Source organism: Martes martes (assembly GCF_963455335.1).
Source record: "Martes martes genome assembly, chromosome: 15".
Taxonomy (NCBI): Eukaryota; Metazoa; Chordata; class Mammalia; order Carnivora; family Mustelidae; genus Martes; species Martes martes.
Window position 1 is genome coordinate 29738784 of NC_137903.1, and position 17001 is coordinate 29755784.

At 41.8% G+C, this 17001-nt stretch overlaps 1 protein-coding gene across 4 annotated transcripts in view; it reads right to left on the bottom strand.

The window, feature by feature from the left end:
• Nucleotides 1-17001, bottom strand: part of NR5A2 (nuclear receptor subfamily 5 group A member 2) — a 138497-nt gene that overhangs the window by 45316 nt on the left and 76180 nt on the right. For all 4 annotated transcript variants that reach the window (XM_080823793.1, XM_080823795.1, XM_080823792.1 and 1 more), the window contains one exon: nt 8036-8183. In XM_080823793.1, coding sequence (XP_080679919.1) covers nt 8036-8183 — 148 coding nt within the window. The remainder of the gene's footprint in view (nt 1-8035; nt 8184-17001) is intronic.

The window sequence follows — 17001 nt, forward strand, 5'->3', positions numbered from 1 at the left end:
TCCTTGTGCCAGCAGATAACAAATGATAATCACTTCTTCCACGGCCGTAAATACATATTGATTAAGTTCAAACTTAGAACTCCAAAATGAATTATATCTGGTCATGGCTAAACTGCTTTGCTCACTGAAAGAAAAAAAAAAAATCCACACAACGCCTATTATACTGCATTTAATTAAGACAAGCATCAACTTTATGTGCCATTATTTGCTTCTGCCAAATCTCTATGGTGTAAATATTGAACGGTGGCATCCCTTGAATGCTAATCAATCTTTTCTGAATTTCAAATGATTACATAAATTTTAGGACATGCTTATTCGCCGGCATCACCATCAGCTGCGTACGTATCAGCGAGGCATTAGTATGAAGACATGCATAGTTATCTGACAAGTGTCTAGTGAGTGTTTTTCTAAATTAGAATATCATATATGAAAAGGTAAAAGCCGAGGCTGAATGCTAATTTTCAGAACAACCCTGGGATACCTCTTTTGCTTATCTGACTTCATGAGGAACAATTTAACCAATGCACTTGGGTGAAGATGTGAGAGGAATGCACTGCACCACTAGGCAGGCCAGTCGGCGTGTGTGTGTGTGTGTGTGTGTGCGCGCGCGCAAACGCACACATGTAGGAAAAGGAGCGTCTGCGATATGCGATGTGGGTGTTTGATTGTATTTGGACAGAGGCTGTCATAAAACAAATCCTGGGACCAACCTGAGCAAGGATGATGACCCCATAACCGGAAGACTGGTTTTTGCTGGTTGAAGACCGTCTGTTACGCAGATACCAGGTAAAGAGAATCCTAGGATATGCAGACTACTGTGCTTTTTTCACAACAGAATTAATATCCGGACATACATTGTGATTGCAAACAAATAGAAACTCGTACGAGTTTTCCACCCTCCAGAAGTTTTGCTGATGCTTCTGGAGGGAGGCAGTCAACAAAGGGATGGGAGCAGGCGCTCCTGTTTCCCTTTCTAGGTTAGCTGTAAGTCTGCTTTACAGCAAACCGTACCTGTGCCTTCATTCTCTGATTTATACGGTGACTAGTCCATTTTGCTTTAGGCACTGTGAACAGAGTTTAATCAACGTGGTCAGATTTCTCTGCTGGATTTGGAAACCCTTCTCATTAACTGGATTTAATGTGGCAAAAAAAGGAAAAGGCAAATTCATTTTTCTCTTTGCTCCTGTTGCTTTGCTTAGAGCTGGGTTTTCTTCTGCCACCCCCACCCCTTACACAAACAGGGACACAGTCTGATGGTAAAAAACAAACAAACAAACAAACAGACAGACAAACAAAAAACCCTCAGACCCAACACGGTGCTGGGCCTCTGGAGAACTGGGCAAAAAAATGTACCCTCTTTCTTTTTGCGACACCTTACATTCCCTTCTCCCTCGGTGTGTTCTAGAACATCTCCAGGCTACTCTGAAAGCGCTGAGCAGAAGAAGCACCTGGACGCCCACTGTGCCCTCCCCATCTATGCACACTCCTGCTAGGGGTCTGTAGCTCAGGTAGGGTGGGTGCAGGAGTCCAGAGCACAGATGACTTTTCTTTCTCAGGATCACCTCCTAACCCATAAAATTACAGGTGCTTCTGCACAGGAGGTGGGATTTTGAAAAACACAGTTGTAATTCACATCACAAAACCATGCTCGCGGTCAGGACCTGGGTCAGGACCTGGGTTCGAGGGTGGAACTGTAGTTTATGCACCCAGTTTTGGCCCTCCTCTGCATGACTACGATAGCCTTCCCAAGGGCAGCTAACAACCAAGCAGATGGGATGAGGAGGGTATGCACGGGCAGGCTTTGCTCAGCACAGGACCGGACACACCAGCCTTGGTGGCAGCTTCATTATGGTCTTTCTCACTGAGCAAAACAGCAAAGAGCCTTCCCTCCAGGGCTCCGGACCGAACTGCCGTGCTTTCTGGGTGGTGCTACCACAAACTTCCATGCGCCACCCTCCATGACTGCAGTGGAATGTTCCCGCAGGTCCCGGTTGGCTCTTATTAAGTGAGATTAAGATCAGCAGTCACTCTGCAACGCTTTGCCCATGTATAAAGCCTTCATTTTCCAAACAAACTGTGTATGTGTGCCAGTCCTCCCGGGGATGAGAGTTCCCACATGGGATTCTGTGATCAAGTCTTAAGCTCTCACAGAGGTGCTGACTTGGCCTTGGGTCACAGGAAGCCCATTTCCCTGTTGGCATTTTGCCTAACCAACTGCTCTGCAGGGGGGCTTTAAGAATTTATTTATTTGAAAGCGGGGGTGGGGGACGCAGAGAGTGGGGGACAGAGAGAGTCTCAAGCAGACCCCATGCTGAGCACAAAACCCTACACTGGCTCGACCTCGAGACACCAAGATCGTGACTTGGACAGGTTGACAGTGGAAGTCAGGAGGAGAAATTATATGCTTAGGGAAGGGGAAACAAGGGATAGATCTTTATTTAAACAGCAAAGCAGAATTACTAGTGAAAGTTAAAATAAAGAAAAGAACACCTATTATATCAAAAACTAAGCCTACTGGAAAGCCAACCGCTGAAAATAAATTTCCTCACCTAGAGACTAAACTCATCGACATTTTCCACCTAGTAAACATGGTGCAAATTTTATTTACTGCTAACAGTGTCAATACCGTAATGCACGAGCAGAGTTAAGGTGGAGCCCTTCCGCAGAGTGGAAAGTTCTACCTAAAGGCAGAATTTCCTAATTCTTCCCAAGGAGCTTATCTCCTGAACCCTTCCAAATCATGATTCCAAAGGTCTTTTTAAGGCCTGAAAATGTTACTCATCCATTTTCAAAACACTTTCCAATTTGTGGGTCAAGTCACAAATACACCATTTTTACCCTGGGACATTCCACCCATTGCTTGGATGGTAATTTGCATTAGAGATAACGGCTGTAAAACTCTCTTCAAGTAAAGGAGTTGTGGTCTGACACTAAAGAATGCCTGAACCGAACCTGGAGATGAATCAAACAGCTCTGCAGCCAGCTTTGTTCTCGACCTGTGCCCACTGCACCCTCAGTGCTTTCCTACCGAGAAGGCTCAGGTGGCAGTTTGGGTGACGGCACCTAAAGGGCGGTGGCTCTCCCAGGAGAGCCATTCCCCAAGGCAACCACAACTCATGTTCCCTGGGTCTGCCGCCATGAGGACGAATCTTGCATGGGACGTGTGATGGTATCGTCAACGTCTCATTCCAAATTTGGAAATTTGGTGTGACGCAAAGAGCTACCACAATGAACAAAGATACCATTTTGTTCAGTCAAGTTAGCGTAGACAGGCTCCCATCAGTATCAAGAAGGAGCTGTACAACATTCCTCAACTACTGTTAGTTAACATGGGCTGACAGCCTATGATCTTGCATTTCCTTGGAAGAGACATGCCTAGTTTTGGCCATAAATATTCTTTCTAGTCTTTCTGCAAGTTGGCCTTCCCCAGGAGCTAATAAATGAACATCTCCCCTTATACACTGGGAGAATGCAAACTGGTAATAGAAATAATCTAACTTTGAGGAGGTATAGGAGAGTTCTCTGAAAAAACTATTCTCAGAAAACTATCCTGCCCTTGAGACATGACAACCTCCTATGGCATGTCACCAAACCACTCTGGTAAAGGCTCTGCTTTGAATTTAAAATTAAGTAAATCCATGTATGGACCTTTTTCATCAGTAATGTTTTGTTAAGCCTCTACTGCATACCAGGAAATGTGCCGGAGACCTGGAATACAGAGAAAAGTGAAGGACAATTTCTAACCCGAACTGAGCCCCAATCTAGAGCACGGTCTGCACAGAAGCAGTGCAGAACAGAGCAGAACCATTCACCCCTTCCAGTGCACTCAGACAGCCGACACCTGGGGCAACCTTAGCTGCTTTGGGGGCTGGGAAAATCCCCTCCAAGAGAAAAACAATCTCTTTAACACAGCTGAATATAAAACAGTGCCTTGAGAAACACCAGCTGGACAAAGAAGAGAATAATTTACAACAAATCAGGGGCCTTCATTAGGTGAAATAACATGCAGTATGCCTCTAGTACTTTCTCTTGCCACCCGGGATATAACAAGAGCCCAGCGGCATCCAGCCATTAAGTCTTGAGGCTAAGAAAATCCAAAGGCCAGAGTAACATCTCAGTTGGCACACTCTGATTACCTGGTCGCTTTGAGCACTGAAGCCACACAGATATTCCTGATGGACTTGAACATGTAAGGACACTATTCAGGATATGCCGTCAGAAACCAGGTGACTATTTCCCAGTTCTGCATTTGTCTTCAGATCACGTCTGTGGGAGTTCTGCTCATCTCTGGAACCCATGCAATAATGACATCATTATCTGAGGGTCAGGATTCCACATACTACTTCTACAAGTTTTATTTCTGCATTGTTGGTGACAGACAGCAAATTTCCTTTCATCAGTCACTTGGGTTCCTTTTTAGAAGGTGGAAGTACACACTGACAGATCAACATCAAAAATTTTATTTTATCTTCTCTCGGGTCATCAGTTTTAAATGCCCCACGTAGCGTATCTCCTCTTTTGCCAAATTATCAACGGGCTCAAGTTATGTTATCTCAGTGTTAAGGAAATTTTTAGAAAAAATTATATACATATAAATTTAACAGGATTTTAAGAAAACATTACTAGCAGACTGGGTCCCCCGAGCCTACTATATTATATACAGAAATACTGAGAGGGGACATTTTTTACTTTAACTTCTTTTTTCAACAGCTTAACTAATTGATGTCTGTTCCTGGATGGATACAACTTGAAGAAGAAAAAAAAGAAATCAGGCAGTGGAATGGAAAATTTCTAGTCAACGATACATTTAGGTTAGTCATGTCATTAGGTTTTCATGGAATCAGGACTCAGCTTTAGTGAAGAATGACGTTTAGGAGGAGGACGGTTTCTACCAGAATTTGATTTGGCTCCACTAACAGGCTACTGCTCCTCTAGAGTCTTCTATTCTGGTTCAAGCACCCAGAAACCTAAGACTCATGCAGCCCTTCTTCCTCCTAACTCTGTCACACGGTTTGCATCCTGTTATCTTGTTCATATCAGCACATTCCTATCTCCACGGAGTGTTAAAACCACCTCTGAACAGAGTTTCCAGCCTTGTGCGTCTCCGGTCCACGTTCCACATCACTACCAGAAACGCAAATCACCTTATATCACCCACACCTCAGCTCCTTTTTAAAAGAATCCAGCCGTATTTCCTAACTGCCTACAGGATGAAGATCATGGTACCTACTTTGGTTTACCACCATATCCCGGGTGCCTACCTCATCACCTGACACAGAGAAGCGCTCAGTAAACATTTGTTGAATGCCTTAAGGTCCTCCGTGACCAGGCTCTCGCCCACCCCTCTGACCATAATTGAGGCTTCCCTCAAGCCATACTGATCTCCTACTGGCTCCCAAACTCATCTTGCTCTTCCTTGCCTCCATGCTTTAGCATCAGCCAATCTGGCTTAGAATGTTGTACCCTCTAGGGCTCACATCCTACTTTCGTTCACCAGCTCCATCTGGTAAACACGGTTTCATCACCCACCAAGAGAATACTGTTACAGTCCTCTCAACACAGCCCCGGGCCTATGATCAGTTCACGAAGTCTTCATTTTTCTCCAGGATCAGAGAGGCTCAAGGCTGAGCTGGGATCAGAATGCATGGGTTTTCAGACTTAGACGGAAAGGGGTGCGCAAAGTTCATGAGGGTTTGACACAGCAGGTACCGATTCGGGACTTGGACTCAGCTTTCAAGGGGGGCTCTGCTAGGATTTCATTCCCATTACCGGCAAAACAGGTGTGCCAGGACTGGCCTGGGTACCTAAAAGTTGATTATCCACATACCACAATAAAGTTGCAAAAAAAGATAATTTATTGTTTCTCTGGGGGGAAATACTTTCCATCTGCAAATTGGAAACTACCAGAACATTACTGCCAGTTACCATCTTCTTGCTTCTTTAAAAATAAACCCTTGAAAAATAAATAAGTAAATAAACAAACTTGACCCAAACTCTACCTGCCTCTGATATGAAAGCTAAGCTTTCTTTTTTTCCTTAAACAACAAACAAGGCAGTTTAAGGGACAGTGAGTTAGTCATTCAGTGGTCCCCAAATTCCAGACACAGTCAACACACTCAAATACGAGTGTGTGTGTCTGAGTTTCTGGGATATAGATGGCTCAATGGTTCAGGAGGATAATTTGTGAGGTTCAAGGACTGAAAGCACTTCAGAACCACCACCCCCAGCCCCTACTTCCTTAGTGATGGCAGAAAGCACAGTAATTTTGAAAAAAGGTAAAGGTAAGATAAAAGTGAGGAAAACAAAACATGGCCCATAGTTAATGTCTACATCTTCAAATGAAATGCAGTTATTCAACTAATTTAAAATACCACTGAAGTAGGGCACCTGGGTGGCTCAATTGTTAATAAGCGACTGCCTTCGGCTCAGGTCACGATCCTGGAGTCCTGGGATCAAGTCCCCTATCAGGCTCTCTGCTTGGCAGGGAGTCTGCTTCTCCCTCTGACCCTCCCCCCCTTCTCATGCTCTCTCTCTCTCTCTCTCAAATAAATAAATAAAATCTTTAAATAAAATAAAAATGCCACTGAAGTGAGATGGCTCTCTTTAAGTATTTTATCACTAAGATGCTCTAAGATTCCTTACACTTTTTCCATTTAATTACTGATCAAATGCGCCAGTTGAAAAGGCTAAAATCTTGCCATACACCAGAATGGCCTGTGAGATTAGAGCAAGCACGCCTGTGCTATCTTCCTCTTGATTTTCTAAAAACTGTTCATGGGTAAAAGATGTCAACTTACTTGAATGGAACTTTCCTACTTAGAATGGTTAAAGCAGAAACCACACAGCATCCAGTCCTGGCATTGTAAACCTTTGAACACTACATCTATGAAATTCTGTTGTCTTTTTAAATTTTCAGTAACATTTCTTTTTGCTATATTTATCACATTTTCCAAAATATGAAAACGTTCTTTTTATTTTAAATGTTGACTACATGTGAAAAATTAACTCTGGTTCTATTACTTCAAACTCTCCCTTTATTAGCAACAGTTGTGCAGTGCTGTCAAGAGGAATTTTAAAGAGAAAGTACCAAATTTGGAGAGTAGACACATCTGTTTTACTTTGCAGTTTGTTTTATTGTTTTATTTCTTAGGCTATGAATTCACAACTATCTTATAACCAAAGACTAAAGAAAAAACATATGTTGGTAAATCTGATTTCTGCATTTTTTTTCATTCAGGGGAAGTTGCCTCCCTCAGCTGTCTGCCAATAAGTAATAAATGGACTTGGCAAAACGTTTATTTAAGTTGGCTTTATTAAGCCAACAAAACACAGAAATCAAGTATGGGACAGGCAGAAAAATCTGTTTCTTTGAAGTCAATAAAAATCCATCTCCTTAATCCTTTTTTTATTCCAAGCAGTGGTGATTTTTCTCAACTGACTCACTGAGAACCTTGATTTAGCCAATCTGTCTTGCTTAGTTATCTTTCTTCCCCAAAGCTTTCCTAAAGAAGCATCCTTTCCCCTTGACAACCATCATCTTTTATACTTGCATAGTGATGCATCTAGTTATAAACATTCTCTGGTTAATCCTGATCGAGATTTAAGAAACAGGTTTTTAATTACAACCCATATTTTACAATAAAAACAGCAGTCATCTGCAAGCTCTAACGAAAGGCACACAGAAACGATCAACAGAAGGGTGCCTACACTTTGATCCCATACGTCTTTCCTAAGCGATCTCCATTCAGCCTTCTGACACAGCCTTCTACGGCTGCTGCCTACTCGTTATGTCCGCTATGGGAGAAAGTTCAGGACTCCAGTCTAAGAACGCCTTTTCCATGCCCCAACCCCTCTACTCACAGGGGATGAGTCATGCAGAGACATATACGTAATATACTCACATTTGACAATTCCACCATTTGAAAGGAGGGCAGGATCTTGGTAGAAAAAAGCATGTACTGACTTCAAGACACATGGAGTTCGGCACCATCGAATCACATCTGGTTGTACAGAATATGAGAAAAGGATTCCTTACCTAAACTAAAGAGCACCAAGAATTTCAGACACACAAACTCCCGTTGATCCAACTGCAGAGAGCGTAGCTTTGCCACTAAGTCCTGTGCGTGACTCATGAGATTGTTGAGGGTGGCCCCGGCCTGGGATGCGATTATGGAATAGTCCACCTGCAACACAGAACCAGTTTCAATGACTGTCAGAATCAGAAACACACGAACAAACAAAAATCAGAGACAAATATTTTACTGAAACTTTTAGGAATCGTGGGTAAAATCAGATGGCATTACAGATCTGTAACAGTGGGGACACTCCCCCAAACAACAGTTTGAGACCTACTATGACTCTGAGATGGATCCTAATTATTCTGATACATCTAATCATTTTGATAAGCTTTGTAGGGAACAGATCTTGGCTACCGAAATTTCGACCTTCATCTTTTTTCTATTGTGAAATTACATTTTCATGTAAGGTTAACATGTTTAACTGGGTCTCAAATAAGTTTAAAGAAAACTATACGACCCATAAACAGTGAATGCAGAAGAGCCTTCTAAGAGCACAAGATGAATTAACTGGTACATGGGAAAGTGAAGACACAAAGAGGTATGTTTCCATTTTTATTTTATTAAGAGACTGTTTGGAAGCAGTCATTATCCAAGAACACAGGCTTGTGAAGGAGGAAGGAATCGCATTCAGGTTCTACTTCAGGTTACTTCCTAAAAAGCAACAACCACTATTTTCATTCATATGATTATTAATATATTTCTCTCTAAAGATGGCAATCATCTTAAGGATCATTTCTGGATATGGAAAACGTAACAAAAGAGGCTTATTGTCTTCTCCATTAAAAAAAAAAGGTGCTGCAATGCACCAATCTTCGATTATTTATGGGGACATAAAAAGTTCAGCTTATAATAATAAGTTAAGATGTTGGGATGGCTGTCAATGATGGTACTGGCTTTGCGGCTGCAATTATAGCATAATGGGAAAACCCAGTTGGTATCTGATGCTCCCATCCTTTTTGTACTGGAGAGCTCTCAGGCAACCAGATACTCTTTTAGGTGCATTTAATATTTGCAGCAGCAGCAAATTTGTCTGGGAGGCAAGTCCTCATCTGCCACTCACCCGGAGCAGACTGTATTAAATTTTTATATTTATTGACATTTCATTACCATAATTGACTGCACTTGCTTCTCTACGAGAAGGCACAGGGCTGCCTCCTAAGCAGGAGAACTAGTCCCCGGAGTAGAATTTGCAATTAAAAACAAGGCAGAATGGATTTTTTTTTTATTGTGTAAATATGATGAGTTGAATTTTCAGCTTTAACTAGAGAATACTGGGTGTACAGAAACCTTTTTTTAAGAGTGCGAAAAATTAAGAGTCAGTGGAAAGACGACCCCCAAAGGTGTCAATCAGTTTATATAAAGTCAACTATGCATGAAAAAGGCGCAGTTAATGTGTTCTAGGTCTGCTGTTGTATCAAGCACAGCACTGTCCTCCCTGCTTTTTGTCCATGTGCTGGCATCTGTCCACTAAATTTAAACATCAAGTGTTTCTAAGAACTCCTTCGGTCTCTGTTTCAGAGTGTGTGAAAGGGCCAGGACCCAGGCAGCCCGAAACCTGAGCCAGAAGCAGAGAGGACAAGCAGCTGGGACACTGGAGTATGTGATGACGGTCAGTGTGGCCCCCAAAGGGATGTCTGAACTACCATTTTGCCAGTTCTGTGACATCTTTCTGGTCCGGGAAATTCTTCTTCAAGTGGTGCCTGAGCTCTCAATTCTTTAGCAACTATCCATGCTCTCCCTATACTGCAGGTAGTAAAAGAAATCCTACAGAGACAGGGGCGCCTGGGTGGCTCAGTGGGTTAGGCCGCTGCCTTCGGCTCCGGTCGTGATCTCAGGGTCCTGGGATTGAGTCCCGCATCGGGCTCTCTGCTCAGCAGGGAGCCTGCTTCCCTCTCTCTCTCTCTGCCTGCCTCTCTGTCTACTTGTGATCTCTGTCAAATAAATAAATAAAACCTTAAAAAAAAAAAAGAAAGAAATCCTACAGAGACAAATAGGATCGGTGCGTGAATGACAGCAGGAAGGCTCTGTGGGGTCACAGAGTGGAAGAAAACTGGGACAGGATAGGAGATCTGGGCCAACACGGCCACTTACAAATAAAGCATCTTGGGCAAGTCCTAGGGAGTCCCCATCCCTTGGTGCCCTCATCTTTAAATAAAGCAGTTAAGCTAGAGGATAGTAAAGGTGCCTCCCATTTCTGTGATTATCAGGAAATGAGCATACTTGGAATATTACTACCAATTTAAGCCGGGAATCGGTTGTGGAATGCACTGCAGCTGCAGCTTAGAATGTACACAGCACATTTGATCAAGATCTCCAATGAAGCCTTCAACCAGGAAAGTGCACTAAAATAAACTGCAAATATGCTGGTATTAATTTTTCGTACTATGAAGTTAATGGAGTTTTGATAAGTGCATAGTTCTAACAAATCTGCAAGAAGTTCAAATGCTAGAACATCATGCTTGAAAATGTAGTACATTATTCACCAGAACCTACGTTTTGGAAAAAAACTGATTCATTAAAATTTGGTATGTGTGCAGTTCTAACAGGTGTGTAATACTAAGATCAAGTCCTAGAACTTTATACTTGAAAATACAGTGCACTATACCGGAAACGAACTGAAATTGTTTCATAAGATTCTCTTTAGTGAGAGACCTTTAGTGAGATGAATTCGGGAAATCAATTGGCACACCAACAACTTTATAGCTATACATTTATTTACATGCTAATTTGAAAGCTCAAACATGCTTATTAAATGGGAGCTCCGATAACATTTCCTTCAAGGATAATTTATCAAATTGCAGGGCTCCGAAGGAGGATGGTTGATTTATTCCTGGAACAGCACACAGATCTGCAACTTCCTTACATTTTATTACAAACATAATTATATTTTCATTGTTGAATGCAGAGTTTGTGCTCATTTCAGGAGCAGCTGGCCTTGTCTTTTATGTACTTAGTAAAATTAATTTATTGCTCTCTTACATGTAATCTTTGTGCCATTAAATTCAAGGCAGATATTGAAGAAATACTATAAGCTGCTGTCCCCTTTGGATAAATTTCACTCATCATGAAGGTAGAAACAGTTTTAGCTAAATTGCTTTTAGTTCTAATAACTGAAATTTTTGATGACCTGTACATTGTAAGATGCCTGTCATTTTAATATGATACACAATAATAGAAGATAATGAATAAGTTGCCAGTAGACCTTTCCCTTAGGATGATGTTACAGTGGCTGTTAATTAGCTACAATATGCAAATACTAAAAGCAATCCCACTTCAAAGTACTCCATTGTTATTTTGTATGTGTATATACGTATATATATACACAGTTAGGCTTTATGTACATGTATTTTTAAAATACTGTATAGAAACAAATTCTCGTAATTCTAAGATGTTAAAAATATAGAATTCATTTTATAATCCAGATGTTATAATATTAACACTAATTATTAATGTAAGTTACTAAAATTATTAGTATTGCCAATAATCATTACTTCCTTTTTCCTTAACAAGATTTAACATATGCTTATATAGATAGATGATTAAAAAGACATAATGAATGCATGATAGCTGACCTTAGGTGTAAGTAAGAAATTTGGTGTGAATCACCAAATCCTCATTTCAATACTAGGTAATGGTGCCCTGGACTGTTCTTTGCAGTGGGATTCTCTTATTATTATTATTATTATTATTATTATTATTACTATTATTATTTTAAAGATTTTATTTATTCATTTGAGAAAGATACAGAGACAGAGATGGAGGGAGAGAGAGAGAGAGCACAAGCAGGGGGAGCAGTAGACGGAGAGGGGGGAGCAGCAGAGGGAGAGGGAGAAGCAGCCTCCTCGCTGAGCAGGGAGCCTGACCTGGGGTTCGATCCCAGGACCCCAGGATCATGACCTGAGCTGAAGGCAGACACTGAACCTTCACCCAGATGCCCTGCAGTGGAATTCTTTCAATCGCTCTAATTCTCAGTGAACTACAAAGGGACTCAATTCTGCAGACATTTATTTAGTGAACATGATGTGCTAGGTACCCTGTTAGCCATAGGACCTTTGAGAAAAGTTGTGCTATGTTATTCAAGTTTTTCCTCTTTCTCTTCAAGCTCCAAGCACCGGTTCCCTGGAGATCCCCTTCATTTAAAACCAGTCTAGTCTTTTTCTTCCTTCTCTACTGTAACAAATGCATTTACCATGAGCTGCGTTCAAGAGGAAAATGCCAGAGTATTGGAACAAGGAGCAGGTGGGGCCTTGCATTCCTTAGCCTGTCTAGCAGAGATGCTATAAAGCATTGTGTAGACGCCACATGCATGCTCAGGCTGACACAGAATTGCTGCCTTGGTCGCTTGTGTGTGAGGACTACAGTCCTGATAGTACAGACTGAGGCATATTGAGTATTACTATTTATTAGTCTTAAAATACTCAGCATAAACATTTTCATTTGTTCTAGAAGAACTCATCATGGAGCAGTTGAGAAAATTCTATAAGCAAACCAGGATTTTTTTTTTTTTTAATTTTACTTATTTGACAGTGAGAGAGAGAGAGAGAGAGAGACCATGCATAAGCAGGGGAGCGGCAGGCAGAGATAGAGGGAGAAGCAGGCTCCCCAGCAAGGAGCCCCATGTTGTGGGGCTCTATCCCAGGGCCCCTGGATCATGACCTGAGCTGAAGGAAGGCGCTAAACTGACTGAGCCACCCAGGTGCCCCAAACCTGGAACTTTCTACTGAATAATTTGGGAGTACCGTATTTCTTCTGGTTGAGGCTGAAAAAGGTGATGGATTTTAGCCAGTTCAAGTTTAGTTAGTTTAGTTAAAAAAGTTTTATCCAGAAATTCCTTGTCACTGCTCCTCTAACCCTGGAAGGATTTGCAGGTGTCTGTCTTAACCCATGAAGGAGTTTGGTCAAATACAGTCACTTGAGAAATAAGGCACTTCCTTCTAGAAGTGGAATCTAGACAGCTTCACATGCCCATCTGACTCCCTTTGTACTTCCTTCTCTGAACCTTCCTCCCATCTTATCTGAACCCATGTCACGCGGCTTACCTGTGAAAGTGCACAGTGCAAAGCCCTCTGCAAGGCTTAGTCATCAGTGTCATTAGACGATAAATTACACCTCTTATCACCACCGAGGGCGGGACTCTGTCTAATTCCACCCCCCATCTTTGATTTTCCTTCAATTATCAGGCCTTCATGAACGTTTTTAAAATTAAGGGAATCAAGCTGTTTTTCTCCTGTAGGTGAGTGTCAAGCTGGCCATAGGGTTATTTTACACACTTCCTGGGAAGAATGGTGTTTAATTTTTTTTTCACCATGATTATCAACATCATGACTTGAGGCATCTATCACTGTTTCAAAGTTCACATTTCTGCACAAATCTGTGGTAGTAGGTCAATGTGTTTTGGTGGCAGAGGAATTGCCTCCTTTAGAAAATTAAGAAAACGCCACATTTAGGAGGAAAACTCAACAAAAACAGTTGATTTAGGGTGGTGACATCGTCAGTGACCCTTTTTCTTCTTTCTAGCATTTTCTTAATGCTGAAATAATTTTATAACGGTAAATAATAATCACATTAAAATGCTTCTGATGATCTAAATTTATGTTTACAATGTGATAACAATGCCACACCAAGAAATTTATAAGTAAAACAAAGCCATTTATATATTTAGGCTCATAAAGCAGAAATGAGTGTCTTGCTTGGAAGTTTCACAGAAGCTGTCATGCACAGAAATTATACACGAAGACCTAGCTGAGGGCCTGTGATCAAAGCAAGCTCCGTAGCATCTGTGAGGTATACAGAAAAGCAGTATGGTATGTTGGTTAAGAACACAACTTCTTGGGGCGTGGGGGGGTTGGGTGGGCCTGGGGGTGGGTATTATGGAGGGCACGTATTGCATGGAGCACTGGGTATGGTGTGGTGTATAAACAATGAATTCTAGAACACTGAAAAGAAACAGAAAAAAAAAGGAACAAACTCTGGGGCGCCTGGGTGGCTCAGCTGACTGATCGTCAACTTCTGATTTCCGCTCAGATCATAATCTCAGGGTTGTGAGATCGAGCTCTGTGTCAGGCTCTGTGCTCAGCATAGAGTCTGCTGGTCCCTCTCCCTCTGCTCCTCCCCTCACTCTTTCTGTCTCTAAAATAAATAAATAAAATCTTAAAAGGAAAAAAGAAGGAAAAAAAAAAAAAGAACACGAACTTTGGTACCAGACTGCCTAGATCAGAACATTCTACTGCTTTTATTAGTTGTACTTTGACTTTGCATCAACTACTTTATCTCTCTCTGTCTCAGTTACTCATCTGTAAAATGGGGATGATATTAATAATAAGCAGTACTTTCTTCATAGGGCTGTTGACTTCCTATCAGCTTCACGTTCACATAATTTTGATACCCTGCAATTTTCATGTCCGTACTTTACAGAACTATTTCTTGCAATTCCTACTGCAATTTTCTGACACAGATTCCCCTACAATCCCCCCTGGATATGTGAAGAAACTGAAACTTGAATGGTAAGGGGAGTTCCCCAAAATGGCATAGCTAGTAAATTTTGGAACAGGAACACAAACACCAGTCAGTTCAATTCTCAACTAGACTAATGTGTGTTAACACACACACACACTCAACATTTTCATACCAGACAGCAAACAGCCTGCACTAGTAATGAAAATATACTCTGCCCAGAGCTTGACTGTTATTAGATCATATACTAAAAAAAGGGTAAGTTCCCTCTTTTTGCTTTCTTCGACTACCTCCATACATTTTCTTCTTAAAAATCATGCTAAGAAAAAAAAAAAAATCATGTTCACCCTGCGGGTGCCTGGGTGGCTGAGTCTGTTGGGCATCCAACTCCTGGTTTCAGCTCAGGTCATGATCTTGGAGTCCTGAGATCGAGCCTCATGCCGGGCTCCACACTCAGCGTGGTCTGCTCTCCCTCTGCTCCTCTTCCTGCTCTCTTGCTCTTTTATTTATTCAAATAAATAAAATCTTAAAAGAAAATTCATTTCCCCTCCCCTCAGAATATTGCTCTACTCTTCTGCTTCCTATAGTCCTTCCTTCCATCATTATTCTAACAATCTTCCTAAAATTAGCATACACCAAATACTTTATTACTGTTTTAACAAAAAAATCTAGGTTTTCCCACACTTGCAGTCAGGGAGGTATTTACTGTTCTAAGGAAATTATACTTCACATTTTCACCTCTCTCTCTGCGTCTCAGGGTGGGAAGCAGTACATGTCCACTGCCGTGAAAAGCAACTTCTTAATGCCAGACCAGTACTGGGGTCTCAGCCCCACGACAGGAAATGGGAAGGTGTAAGAAGATAGACATGAGATGGTGGGGAAGCATACTCTGGGTGTTGAGTCCAAGTTAACTTGTTTTAATTAAGCACGTAGGTTACGGTAGGGCTTAATTGTACTCCGGTACCATCAGCTGATACTCTTCAGGCACCTGACATATTCAGCACTAAACAGGTGCTATAGAGATGTAAAAATCTGTCTATGATTCCACATTAAAATATCTTCCTCATTCTGTTGCAAAGGTCACATGCTTTGCAAAGGTCTTCCTTCATAGCACTTCTTTTGCTTTGATTTAAGAAACTGCAGGTTGGGGCACCTGGGTGACTGTGGTGGTGAGGGGGTTAAGCTTTCAACTCTTGACAGAGGCTCAGGTCTTGATCTCAGGGTCAGAAGACCTAGCCTGCTTAGGATTCCCTCCCTCCTACCCCTCCCCCCCAAGAAAGAAAGAAAGCAACGGCCAGAGCCTCTCTCTACTTCCTAACTGAATGCTACCCAACTCATGAATCACTTAGTAAAGCCAATCAAATCCTTAAGAAAAATAAGTAAGAAACTGCAGGAAGCGCAGAGATAGATTCAAAATGTTTGGCCTATTCCACAATAGAAAATACAAGGTTTGTTCCATAATTTTCACAAATTAAGACTATTTGCTTATAATGAATCATTACAAAGGTCTGCATTGATTGGATGCAAAGGGGGAGGGGAGGGCTTTGACGGAAAGGAGACTCACTTCACAAGGGCAGAGGAGGGAGCTGGAAGACTCTGGGTGGCAGGAAAGGTGAGGGAAGAACTAGTTCTCCGCCAGGGAGTTCTGTATTCTGTTGTGAGAGCAAAACAAGCAGCAGCAGTAATTGATACTTAAGATGATAAATACCATCTATTTCTGACTGTTCTTGGTTTTGAAAATCAGAGACAAGAAATGCACTTTCTCTACTTTTTAAATGGTAATTACCTTTACCCAGGGGCAGCACTTAAGGCAAAATGAAATGTGAAATAAGGAGTATTTCTAAAGAGCAAGAATGGACGTGCTTTGAGAAAGAACAGCACAAACCCATTTGATTTCTGAAACTCAGAAGGAAATGAAATCAAATTAATTTGTGGGCTGAGGTTCCTTCTAATGCAGTTCCTCGTTGGGTAGGGATGGGGGGGAGGGGCAAAGGGAAAGAGGGTGGAGAGAGGGCTGGGAGGCCTACCCAGTGATTAAACTCTAGAAATGGGTACATTTCCTCCCAAACCTTGGGTCCCCAGACAAAAATGTTAAACAAAAATTCGAAAGTCCAGGAAGTCAGGCCCGTGAGACTTTATCTGCTCGCCTGGAAGGCTTTTCTCACGAGATGTACAGAAAGCAGGAACCAGATAGTGATGGAGATGGTTGAATTGATCCAATTTGCAAAAACTCTGAAATAGTGCTTGCCTTTAATTTGATGGGGAAAAGGTGATTTATTAATAATACAGCAAATGGCGTGGAGACAGCCTTTCATTTTCAAATATGCACTGCTGTGGTTTCACAGCACATAAACATTTATGGCTGCATGTAAAAGATCACGGGGCCTGGGTACCGAAGTCCGGAAGCATTGTGGAACGCTGCAGCGAGGCCTGAATAGGAATGACCCAATGGACTTAGGGAATCACTGTG